Below are 13,381 nucleotides of genomic sequence, written 5' to 3'. Positions count from 1 at the left end.
CAAAAATTACAAAACTAAAAAAAAAAAAAAAAGGTTTTTTTCTATACCGGCCGGTACGCCCGGTATCGGCCGGTATTGGCCGAAATTGGCCGGTATGGCCGGTACGCGACCGGTACGGCCGGTATTTTTTCCGGTACAAAATAGAAGTGTACCGGTACCGGTGCACTGACCGGTACGGTACGTACCGGCCGGTACGGCCGGTACCGGTACGGTATCGACCACCCTGCTACAAACATATTACGCTAAGAAAAGAAGAAAAAAGTTGAAGCTCTGGCTACAGTAAGAGCTTTAAGTTTTGCCCAAGAAGTGGGTTTTTCTTCCATTATCCTTGAAGGTGACTTTGAGAGAGCTATCAATTCTTTGAGTAGTATGAAACTTCTTTTGCTTGTTTTGGTAATTTGATTGAGGATGCGAATGTTATGCTAGAATCTTTTGTTGTTTTTATTGTATCTCATGTTAAGATACAATGAAATTATATTGCTCACTGTTGAAACTAAAAAAATAGTATTCCTTAAATGATCACAATTTTGCTAGACATATTAGTGATCTAGCGGTGTGGATAAGAGTGTTCCTCCACATCTTAATGTTATAATCACTACCAATTTGACTTCTTAGTTTTAATAATATTACAGCATTCTTTCATTTTATGTTATGCAATCTGTCAACACAACATAGATTAGTTGGTTTTATTACTCTTTTGCATTTATTTTTTGTTTCGTGATTAAAAAAAAAAAATTCTTATCTTAAGAAGACTACAATTGTGCAGTGAAACTACTAAGTTAATTATTAATTTCTCAAAATGTATATGTTTTCTTGCTCTAATTTAATTTTTTTTTCATTATAATATATGTACAACATTTTACAAACCGCCTTACATAAAATATCATAAAATCATTGTATATCGGCCAATTTACTGATCAAGTATAACAAAATACAACACAAATATCACAGGCAGCAAAAAGCTGCAACCTTGTACTTAGAACCACTCAATGCTACAAATTCTATGAAGAAAACAAGAATTGCTTTGAAATACAAATCTCACATAATACTGTTTCCACCACAAATATGACAGTATATCACCAACACGTGGAAAGCATTTCCAAAAATGACTCAACATATCTGTCCACAGCTCTAAAATAGTTCATCCTCCAGTTCTTGTTAATGATTAGGATCCCGAAGAAAACCCAAAACCCAAATGCATAAGAGACGGCAACAAATGCATAAAAGAAGAAAGGGCTATCAATTACTCTAGTCCCTTCTTTCTGGTCCTTTTGATCCCTCTTATGTGTAAGATCCGGTTGGTTTGGGGTGCAGTTTCTTGGCAGACGGCCTCCACAAAGATCAGGATTGCCATCATAGCATGTCACGTTGAATGTTGAAAATTGCTGCTCAAATGGGATTCTTCCTGAAAGATTGTTGTAGGCAACACTAAATACCGATAGAAAAGTGAGTTCAACCAACTCAGAAGGGATTTTCCCACTCAACTTGTTGTGAGAGAGATCCAAACTTTCCACGTTTTTCAAGTTTCGAAAAGAAATGGGAATGGAACCTGTTAGAAAATTATTTGACAAGTTCAAGGACCTAAGTTGTGACAATTCTCCCATTTCAGAAGGAATGCTACCTGTTAGTTGGTTGAATGACATGTCGATTCCTGTCATCAATGAGAGTGGGATACCATTGAAAGTATATTCCATATTCTTTATTAGCAAGGACGTTCCAATTTCAAAATACAAGTCACTTAAATATTTAAGTTGCCTCAATTGACTATCCTGTGTGAAATAGTTTGAGCCAGTAGGAGGACTCTTCTTCCAGAATGTAATGTTATTAATGCAGGAGGGAATACCTCCTGAAATATGATTGAAAGAGATGTCCAAAACTTGCAAACTTCTCATCTGACACACTCTTCGTAGTAGGTGACCTTCAAAGCGATTTCCTTTTAAAAGAACTGCTACCAAGCTAGGATGACTATACAACCACCTTGGAATATTTCCAGACAAGTAATTGTGTCTAACGTCTAGGATTACCAGGGAGGGGCTGTTTGATATTGTGGGTGAGATGACTCCTTCAAAGCGATTGCCACTAAGTTGTAAGCACTCCAAGCTTGGCATGATGGAGTCCCTTGGGAGCATTTTTCCTTGCAATTTATTGTTTGATAGATTTAGATAGACCAATGAGTCTGCGCTAGCATTTTTAGTCAAACTTTGTGGTATTGTTCCTGTGAGCATGTTATTGGAAAGATCCAATATTCTAAGAGACAGATTACCCAAGGTCCAAGGGATGTTGCCTTCTAATGCATTTGAGGACATGTTATAATGCTCTAACAATGGAAGAAGATGCCCAATATTTTCAGGAAGAGGGCCTCTGACTTGATTATCAGATATGTCAAATGATACAATTGATGAAGTTTGATTTTTAGCATTGCAATCAAGAAAAGAACCTGTGAGTTTGTTGCTTCTCAAGAATAAACCTTGGATACCTGTGTTGAACAACAGCTGACAAGGTATGCCTCCCTCTATTGAGCTATGAGACAAGTCTAGCCAATTCAAGCTAAGTTGAGTGGAGATGAAGCTGGGCACAACGTGACCATTCTTCTTGTTGAGGTTGCAATTTGCTAAGTTCAGCTTAGTTAGATGAAAGGTAGGAACCCATGAGGGAGACTCGGTTTCAACCTCCAAGTAGTTGTTGGAAAGATCAATGTATTCGAGACTTGTAACGTTGGCAAAAATTGAAAATGGCAATACCCCTTCTAATTGATTACTAGAAACGTCCAACAACACAATCTTGCTTTGGTTAGACAATAATAATGGAGGTACATTACCATGAAAGCGATTACCCGATAGAACAAGTTGTTCAAGCTTTTCAATCCTCCCAAGACAAGGATGAATAGTGCCTTCCATTAAATTATTCCCAAGATCCAACGAGCTTAGACTTTTTAATCGCTTCAGTTCACAAAAGGCTGCAACAAAGTAAGTTGAGATGTGAGGTTTTATTGTGGTTTTCGTATATAATTAAAAGGCATAGAATTAAAATGGTAGGAGATCGTAAATATTTCTCCCAAGCAATTTAGTATACTCAGTTTTGCCTAAAATCAAAATTGAAATTGTTGACAATGAAATATAATATCTTTTTATTTTATTTTACGAGTCAATGAAATATCTAATATCAAGTCATAATGAAAATCAATATTATATATAAAATTAGAGGCCTCATGCGGGAGAGCATGAGATCCTGTCAAGTGACGTTTTAATTTGACATTTAGCATTTTTATTTTTTGCCTCTTTTATTAGGTTTTTTTTACTATTGCCCAAATGTTCATATTAACTTATTTTGTTGTTATCTTATTAATATTTCATTAATTGCTTAAGCTTACACTACACATTTTTTTTTCCACGTCTTTTAGCATATTCACCATTTTAGTATTTTTAAAAAAGCAAAATAATAATAATAATTAAGAACTAATAGTAACAACTAACAACATAAGGCTTTGAAGAGCGATAGAGAGACATAAAATTGTTATAGATTGTTAAATAAAATGCACTATTTTATTATATATTACCAAAATAAAATACCTGAGACTGTAGAAAAACATTTGAAGAAGAGAAAAAGAGAAATCTAAGGGCCAAGGTTACCACATCGGTTATTCTGACCTCCCACTACCATCAAGACGCCGAAACCCCTACGAGTAATTTTTTTTTTCTTTTTTCTTTTTAAAATTAGGGGCTTACACATGATTTAGGTTTGGGTAATTTTGTTGGATAGTTTTTGTTTTGGGTATATAAGTAGGGAAAATATTTTGTGCACAATGTAAAGTCATATTCTACCATAATTTAATTTTAAATCATCTATAAGACACATGAATACACACTTGCCCACATCATGTTTTAATGTCACGCTATCGATGAATAGAAGACCGTGAGAGAGTTGGTATACTTTCATTTCATGGTATGGAATATGTGAACACAACACAAATTAATTGATTTTCATGGTTCCGCTACTTTTTGCATTTATCTTTGGTTTCATTATTTTTTTATAAAAAAAATACCTTAAAATTGCTACAAATATGCCGTGAACCTACTAAACTAATTTTTAATATCTCAAAATCTATATGTTTCTTTACTTTAATTTAGTTTACTTTTTCTTTTATAATATATGTATAATATTATCCAAAACCGTCTTTCATAAAATATCACAAAATTATCTGTGCATTGAATGGGCAACTTACTAGTTAAAAATAATTGATGTTCCTTTAAAAAATTGATTTTTCTAAACAAAACCAACAATTTGAGACAGTGAGAATATGGTATATACATTTAATTTTTTTAACTATCAAAAAAGTTATAAAATAAATAAATAAATAAAAAAACCTAAACTTATGTGAGAAGCATAAAGTAAATCATGAAGAAATCGAGTTAGAGTTCTCACGTTTAAGTTCTCCTCCAATGTTCATGCTATTAAGTGTCAGTTCTTGCAGTTCATCGAATATGGTGAACAGGGTTACATTTGGATACCATGTCCTTGGTGCATTGTCACTTTGCAAATATATACTTGAAACTCCCCCAGCAAAAGAGTCACAAGTGATTCCAGGTGCGTTACAACAGTCTCTTCCATCCCAGTCCGCGAAGACTGAACCATTTGTGGAGTTTCTGATCTCCAAGAGAGCTCTCTTCTGTTCTATGCTGCATCCTTGACCCCAAGAACAAGGAAGAAATGTGATAACAATAAACCATAGCAAAATGAAATTATTAGCAAAAGAAGACATGATTTTAAATGAGATCCTCAAAGGCAGCTTATGTTATGTATATATTGTTAATGAAACTATATAGATATTGAATGGTTGTGCATCGATCTTCATATCATACTCCCTTTATAATGTGCATGAGCAAGGACTATGTCTATGGATTAAACTTCCATGCAGGGAGAGTTGAACAAGTCAAAATCTGATAACCTCATTGCCAATTAATAGTTTGGAATAGAAGCAGTTTAGTTATGTAACATCAGTTATGTTTAAAATCAATGTAACATCAGTTTAGTTATGTTTGTAATAGAAAATAGTTTGGAATTTAATGGGTCTTTATTTTGAATAGCGTGTGGACCTAATTATTAATTCTTGTGAACCAAGACTACATCGATTCGGCCCGCCAAATTGGTCTAATAGCGGAATTTTAGGTGTGAAGTGTGAAAGTTCCGTTACTTTCTGGCTAAAATTTGGCGTGCTTTTCGGTTCGAAAAATCGACGACTTTCTTGTCAATAGGGGAGGTGACACTGATTCAGCTTGCGTAGGGTTTGGGCAAAATACTCTATATTCTCTTTAGATCATAAAATTGAACTGAAACTCTATGCCATTTTTTCATAGAGTTTAGGATTTAACTATATATATTCTTTTTAATTTCAATTTTTTTCATATGAGATTCCTAGGATCCTAAGATTGTTGAAAACTGGCTTTTGAATAAGATTCCTGTTTTTCCCTTTGCTGGATTTCATAGAATTGAATTAATTAACATTTTCTCTTTGTGTGTGTGTGTTTATCTTTGATTTAAAGTAATGTCTCTTAGTTACCATTTTTCCAGTATCATTGTTTTTCTTTTATATGTTTGGAATCCTACATTCATAAAATAAGAAGAAAAAAAATTCTTAATAAAGTGTGACACTTATGATAAAGAGTCAATATTTATGCTGTTAATTACGTTAACAAAAAAAATATACATATAAGAAAAAGAAAAAAAAAATCAATAATAAAAGTCCCAACGATATTTTTAGTCCTCGTACATTTTTCTTATTTGCAATTTGGTCCTTGTACATTTACCGAAGGTCCAAGGAATGTTGCCTTGTAATGCATTTGAGGACAAATTTATAATTTTAAAAAAATATATTATGTTATTATTGTAAAATATTACTTTTTTTTTTTTGCTGGTCTTGATCAAGTTTGTAGCTCATATTAGGTTACCAACCCTTGTGCTTAGTTACATTGTCCTTTGGAATGCTGTGTTAGAAAGGACATACGTTGGTCATACCTGGCTCAACTAAGATCGTCATTAAAGTTGTAGGGGCTTGGCCCCTGAAACCAGGAATGGCCCATGTCACCAAAGCCCAACATAGTGAGAAGGGTCCATTTGGCCAAGGCCCAACACAGTGGGGTTGGCCTGTGTGACCAAGGCCCATCATAGTGGGGTTGGCCCATGTAACTAAAGTCTAACATAGTGGGGGTGGGATCAATTCGCTAAGGAAATGGGTAAAGGTCTTGGGATGTTGCTCGGGGTAAATAAAATTACACTCAAGCCAAGTTGGGCCCAATACCAACTAGCGAGCCAAAGGGAAGACGGTAAGGGGATAGCCAAATTGAGGTCGGTAATTGAGCACTGTCAACGACTTTGGGGAATTCGTTGCCGAACATTATATGACATCTGGAACAAGTTCCAAGAGAATCCTCTGAAGTTGTGAGGATTCCTTGGGATTCTAATGGATGTGGGAATATGTGTGAGGTGGGAAAATAATGATGACAACCCTACTAATGAGAGACTATAAAAAGGGGAAGAGGGTCAACATTAAGGGGGTTGGAAAAATTGGGGAGTGAGAGATTGAGAAGGAAACACAGGGGAGCAAAGGGAAACGAGAGGGGATTACTTGTAGTAAGATTTGGATGAGATAAACTAGACGAATTTTGGGGCCCAACCTGTAAGATCGTGATATAGCCCACATATAAATAAATTGGGGCCCAAATACTACTACTTGAAGAGTTTTTGGTGACCACAAAAGTCATGTGCATACAAGCATGCTTAAAGAACTTTCAAATCATGTATGGACTTATGTTGATACCTTTGAGTGCATACATTGTCATAACTGCATCACTTCTTACCTAAATGCACTTAGCCAAGTATGTGGAATTAGTGGCATCGTTAATGTTGTTTATATTTTATACCATTTGTTGGGTTATAGATTGACCCAGTTAACTAATTCAATTCCCCTAGTTAATTAATTAGTTAATATTACCTATTAATCATATTAAGGCACAATCAAATCACCAAACTAAACGTAAATGTAGTGGAAAGTAAGTTTGACATGACAATTTGATCACAATGGGGAAAACCCTTACAGGCAAAACCCCAATGGGTGAATTTCAAGTCACCGCTCCCAAAGAATCCTCTAATCAAGAAAAAATGGTTACAAGTACAGGGAATCTTACCCTATAGAACCTAATGAGTTATACCAGTCTTAGCTCCAATCCCCAATTAGACTTGATATTGTAAAATACTTCTCCTTTGCACAAATCTCCTTATCCATGACGTGACTGACTCTACAACAACCCTTTTAATGGTAGTAGCTTTACAGAGTTTTTCAATCCACACTTGGTTGAACTGGAAATAGCATGACACAAAAACCTAGGCACATAAACATCACAGTAACTCCTGTTAAAGCATCCACATTGATGGTGCTAAAATTGCTTAAAAGTGATTTTAGCAACCAAAATAGAAAAACGCAAGCTACATCAATGGTGCTAAAGCTAAAAAATTTAGCAACCAAGCTACAGTAAAGTGCTATCTTTGGCACTTTTCTGTTGCTCTAAAGCTATAAAAGAACTATTATTTTATTTCATTATCTCTCCTCTTCCTTTTAAAATATATTTTTTCTCTTTCTTTTTTTTTTTTCCTTTTAGCATCTTCGTGTCTCTCCCTTTCTTCTGTTCTTTTTTTTTTTTTCTCCTCTCTCTCTCTTTTTCTCCTCCTCCTTTCTTGCCTTTCTTTTTCTCTTTAGCATCTTCATGTCTTTCCCTTTCTTCTCTTCTCATTTTTTTCCTCCTCTCTTGCCTACCTCTCTGACTCAAAATTCGGACAACTAAGATTGGTGACAATGTGGGCGTGTCATGAAGGTTGAGATCGGCAACAGTGTAGGTTGCTTAGTTCGTGGGTCTCACGATGGCTTGACAAGTGTGGATGGGTTTCAGCGAGTGTGGCTGGGTTTTGGTGGGTTTGTGATTTGATTTTGGGTGGTAGGGGTTTTGATTTGTAGGGTTTGTGGCCCTTATGGGTGGCGGTGATGGTGGTTTTGGGTGATTGTTTTATTTTGACTTTGGTGGGTTGCAATCTAGAGGGATTGTGACGATTGGGTGTTGAGGTTGTGGGTGGTGGTAATTGCGGTTGTGGTTGTGGTTGTGGTTGTATGGTGGTTTCTGTGGCTATGGTTGTGGTTGTTATGGGTGGTTGTGGTTGTTGTTTATTGTGTTAGATATATTATTTTATTTTGTTGTTTATATTATTTTAATATATTAAATGTCAAAATAAAACCATTGATGTTGGGTGTTTTGTAAAGTGAGGTGGTAAAATAGATAAATTAGGTTTTTGAAAAGTTAAAACTAAAATTTTTAGCTCTATCGATGTGAATGCTCTTATGTGTCTGTCTCTCTATATCTATAACGATGGCTATTAAAATGTCTTTTGTATGCTCTGGAACCCTAGTACACGAATACCGAGAAAGTCAAGTTATCATGAATCAAAAACAGACCTTTACATCAGTATTCCCAAAACTCAATAGATCAAGAAATGTTGAGTTAGGTATCAAAGTTCATTAAATCTTGATAAATCGACAGGTATCTAGGAGGTATTGGGACTTGCAAATTCAGTTTTTCTTAAGCAATTTTGTGTCTTAAATAATACCACTCATTTGACAATTTAAGGTCTTTTTGAACACACTAGAACCTAAGACTCAATGACATGTAAAGTGCATTTTGTTGAAAGATATGCCAATTACATAAAAACATGACCCTTACACCATTGCTTCTCAAATTTCATTACTTGATCTTCATTGCTTTCATTTCAAAGAAGCTTATTAAGCCGAAGAAGCCATTCTTCCCTCAGTTCCTCTTACTCTTTAGAATTTTATTAGTTCAACACGTCACATCCTTAATTGGTAGGTGTGATGAAAAATTTAATAAAAAACATTTTAAATTGAATAAATGAAATAGAATTTTAAAAAAAATTAAAAAAAAAAAACTTGTGCATCTTAACATGGATTTGGACTTTGGCTAGAAACCTTGATGATAATCTTCAGTCTCAGGATGTAATCAGTCTGTTTCGGTCGAGTTGAAGTGTGATTTTTCCACCAAATCAAAATTTTCAGTTTTGCCAAATTTGGCACTGACTTGTAAATCTCTTTTTTTTTTTTTAATTTTAAGTCAATATAAGTCAAAATATTTTAAATCTCATTACATATTTTGATTTTCAGGGTGTGCTAAATACCATATTTTGGTCTTCATATTATGAGATTATTTTGTGGTTAAACAAGAAATTTGTTAAAATTTTCCTTCCCATTTTTACTTTAACGGTAAAGCTAACTTGCACATTCAAGTATCAAAATAGAACTGTAAATAAGATTTCCCTCCCTTATTGGGTCATGGGCCTTATTGACTAAAGTAAATTTTCTCACTTTTTAAACGGTTATACATAAAAAATAAAAAAAAAGAGGTAAAAATACAAAACTCACCTTCTAAATTTCACCACTTTTCATTTCAGTTCTCTAAATTTACATTTTGTCATTTTAATCCTCTAAATTTCAATTTTTCTCAATTCAGTCGTCCGTTAACATTCCATCAATTCCTACCATTAACCTGTTAATTTAATATTTATTTCTTTTTTTTTTTTTTAAAAAAAAACCCAGAAATTATAACAGCAAACTACTCGTCCCTCCATTCTGAATAACACGATCATATGGAAACCCCACCCACCCCCAGCCTAACTCATCGATAGCTGAGACTAAAGAAGGATAAGGAAAGATCTGGGTTATTTCTCAAATATACAGTACTAAAGCATCTCTGGTAAGAATTGATGATGGACTGCAAATGTTAATCGTAAACCAAAATCCTCCTCTACCAATGTACTTCAAATTCTGAATACAACATATATATATATATATATATATCAATGTCGTCACGAATGATAGTTTTGCGAACCTATATGAGTTATGACGCTTTTCACTACGTCAATTATATCTGTAGTACATATGAGCTGGAAATGGATTGACGATTTTACCAAGAATTGATGATTTTCTTCCCAACGCTCAAGTAGTGGTCCTTAATTGTAGTTGTACATGTTTGATATAAGGGGGTTGTGATATGGATTCCTTATTCTTATTCTTTTTCCATTAATGAAAGCCTCGTTTTTGGAATGTGTATAGTAGTTATAGCAATTTTGAATTTTCAAAGTAGTACTAAAACCATGAACATTAGTTTCGGAATTTTAATTTCAGCTATCGATGGGTTAGGCAAGGGGTGGGTGGGGTTCTATTCAATCGTGTTCTTCAGATGGGGAGCGACGAGAAGTTTGCTATTATAATTTTTGGGTTTTTTTATTATTATTTAATTAACGTTTTTTTAATTAAGAAATAAATAATAAAATAAATATTAAATTAAGGCCAAAACTAAGTCGTTTTGGGCAAGTTGACGGTAGAAATGGATGGAATGTTAACAGATGACTGAATTGAGAAAGATTGAAATTTGAAAGACTGAAATGATAAAATGCAAACTTAGAAGACTGAAATGAAAAGTGATGAAACTTAAATGGTGAGTTTTGCATTTTGGCAAAAAAAAAATTGTTTGAAAAAGGGTTTATGAGTTATGCTTGTCCATTGGATTTATAGACTTATGGCTTAATATCTATGGAAGTACATGTTAGTTCCAAATTTATCACAACTTGATAATATGCGCAAGCGTAATAGGTGAATTATCACTTTCACATCGATTCACTATTAGTTTGACTAAAATTAAGCTAATTTTTTACTAATTTTACTCTACTTTACTCTACTCCCCCTCCTTCCCCCTTAATCCAAACGGATCATTATGCTCTATTTGGATGTTGGAAACAAGGAGGGGAGTAGAGTAGAGAGAATGAGAGTAATTAAATTACCTTATTTGGATATTTTAAAGGAAGGAGGGGCAAAGATTTGGAAGCGTTTGAACTGCTTCTAATCCCCCAGTTTTAATTCCCTCAAATTAGAGAGATTTGAAAGGAGAGTGGAGAATAAAAATGCTTGACTAAATAAATTACCAAATTTACATTTACTATATTAACAAAATTACAAATGAAAATACTAATTATTCTATTTTCCCTTAATTTTAAAAACATCTAAATAAGGTGAAAGATAACTATTCCCCTTTACTCTCTTCTCTACTACTCTCTTTCCCTCTACTTTCCTTTCTTTCAAAACTTCTGAACACAGTATTAGTTGTGTTTACCGACTTTTACAATACATATACGCTTGTTTGACGGTTACATTTGTAGTAGAAAATAGTTCGAAAATTAATGTGCTCTATTTTAAATTGCGTGTGGACCTAATCGTTAATTTCTCGTGGACCAAAGATGGTGTTACTTTGATTTGGCCCACCAAATTGGTCAAATAGCAGAAGTTTCGGCGCGTGAAGTTTTGAAACTTCCTTTACTTTCTGCAGAAATTATTAGGTCATTAGGAAGCCGGTTGATGTAGTTTTTTTTTTTTTTTTGACATTTTAATCAATAAAATGTTATTATTTAAGTAAATATAATATTATTCAGTAATTTTTATTTTTTTATTCTTTGTATGGATTAAAATGCTCACACATTTATTTAAATAAATAGTATCACCTTAATAGTAAGGAAGGACCACATTAGAGTCCCCGATATAAATAATAATTTCTCTACTTTCTAGCTAAAATTTTCCGTTCTTTTTGGTTCGAAGACTCGATGACTTTCTTGTCAACAGGGGAGGTGACACGGATTCAGCTTGCGTTGGGTTTGGGCCAAATACATTTTATTTTTTTGGGAGAAAAGCTTGGCTCAAATCTGCTCTGTCTAAATCATAGGTATTAATATATTGAATTATTTCCGTCGTGCATAACTAAAGAACTACACTTATCAAAAAAAAAATAAAGAACTATACCACTTAAATAACATGACATGGAAATTACAATTAGTTAATCTAGGAATTGCGGTTTTGATATTGAGTGTGTTTGGGAAATAATTATAAACTAAAAGCTAGTTTTTTTTATTTATTTTATGTATTATTTGCATGTCTTATATTATTTTTTATTTCAGCTTTATTTCAAATAATTTAACTTTCAAAATTTTGAGAATAAGTTAGTTTTTTAGTTTTTTGTCTCATATTATGCAGGTAAGCTATATGAAACAATTCAAAATAGCTTTTTGTCTCACTAGTGCATGCTGGTCTCAAGCCAATTTTTTTTTTTTTTTTTTTAAATATCGAGAATATATTTTGATTTTCAAGGTGTGCTTGAGATCACATTTTGGTCTCGATGTTACAATATTTTTTTCTGGTTAAACACGACATCCAGTATGAAAATTTTCCTTGGTGAACAAATAAGTTCCAATAAAAAATAAAAAATAAAAAACTTTGGAGTTTAGAAGATAAATTGATTTAGTTTGATTCATAATAGACTTAACACAAAGATTATCATCTTCGTATTATTATGATGTTTAGTTAAACTATTATCCAAATCGAACAGCCATATTTGTATTTTATTTTATTTTCTTTAATTCGATAATCTATTCTTTTTAGATCATAGAGTTTAACTGAAACTCTATGCCTCTTTTTTTTTTTTTTTTTTAATTTTATAGAGTTTAGAGTTTGACTAAAAGTCTACTATTATATAAAAAAAAAAAAAAAAAAAAAACCAAATGATAACGTGAAAAGCAAATGAGAAGAACAATGTCTCTAATATTTTCACAACAAATCATATTTGATAAGTCATTATTAGTTCTAATTTAAATTTATAATTTAAATTACTTTTTTGTCTACTCATAACAACTAATAATAATTTACTGCTTAAAATTTGTCATGAAAATATTGTAAACATAGCATAGTATTTGTCAAGGCAAAAAAAACTTATTTGATATAACATACTACACACGCAAAAGGCAGATTTCACGAATTAAAGAAGAATGTGGTTGGTGCATTCTAAAGGTTTTGATTTTCTTCCTAATTTGTAATTTCCGTTTTAGGTCTAGGTATAATTTTCATTTGTTTTGTTGAAAACTGGTACAGGCTTTTGAGGAAGATTCCTTTTTTTTTTTAATCTTTGCTGGATTTCATAGAATGAATTGATTAACATCTTCTCTTTGTGTGTGCGTGTGTTTATATTTGATTTAAAGTAATGTCTCTTAGTCTCATAAAAAAAAAAAAAAAAGTAATGTCTCGTAGTTACCATTTTCCCAGTATCATTGTTTTTCTTTTTATATATTTTGAACCCAAAATTCATAAAATAAAATAAAATAATTTCTTAATTAAGTGTGACACTTATGATAAAGAGTCAATTATTTATGCTATTATAAACATTAACAAAAAAAAATACATATAAGGAAATATACTAAGAAAAAGAAAAAAAATCAATAATAAAAGTCC

The 13,381-nt window shown here is 32.8% G+C and overlaps 1 protein-coding gene across 1 annotated transcript; it reads right to left on the bottom strand.

The window, feature by feature from the left end:
- Positions 1 to 1,076: 1,076 nt before the first annotated feature.
- Positions 1,077 to 4,759, bottom strand: LOC142637229 (receptor-like protein 9b). Its single transcript, XM_075811510.1, has 2 exons — positions 4,423 to 4,759; positions 1,077 to 2,956 (listed from the first exon to the last, which is right to left on the bottom strand). The coding sequence occupies exons 1-2, from the start codon at positions 4,757 to 4,759 to the stop codon at positions 1,077 to 1,079; spliced, it is 2,217 nt and encodes a 738-aa protein (XP_075667625.1).
- Between the last annotated feature and the right edge of the window lie 8,622 nt (positions 4,760 to 13,381).

Source organism: Castanea sativa, chromosome 5, assembly GCF_040712315.1.
Source record: "Castanea sativa cultivar Marrone di Chiusa Pesio chromosome 5, ASM4071231v1".
NCBI lineage: Eukaryota > Viridiplantae > Streptophyta > Magnoliopsida > Fagales > Fagaceae > Castanea > Castanea sativa.
Note: the sequence above shows the minus strand (reverse complement) of the source record. Positions and strands in the feature narration are given on the sequence as shown.

What these genes read in the sequence shown, in the direction of transcription:
- LOC142637229 (XM_075811510.1), bottom strand. Translation starts at nt 4,759, where the DNA reads ATGTCTTCTTTTGCTAATAATTTCATTTTGCTATGGTTTATTGTTATC. An exon ending in CATTGGAGGAGAACTTAAAC is followed by an intron (nt 2,957 to 4,422) that starts GTGAGAACTCTA and finishes ACTTTGTTGCAG; the next exon opens with CCTTTTGTGAACTGAAGCGA.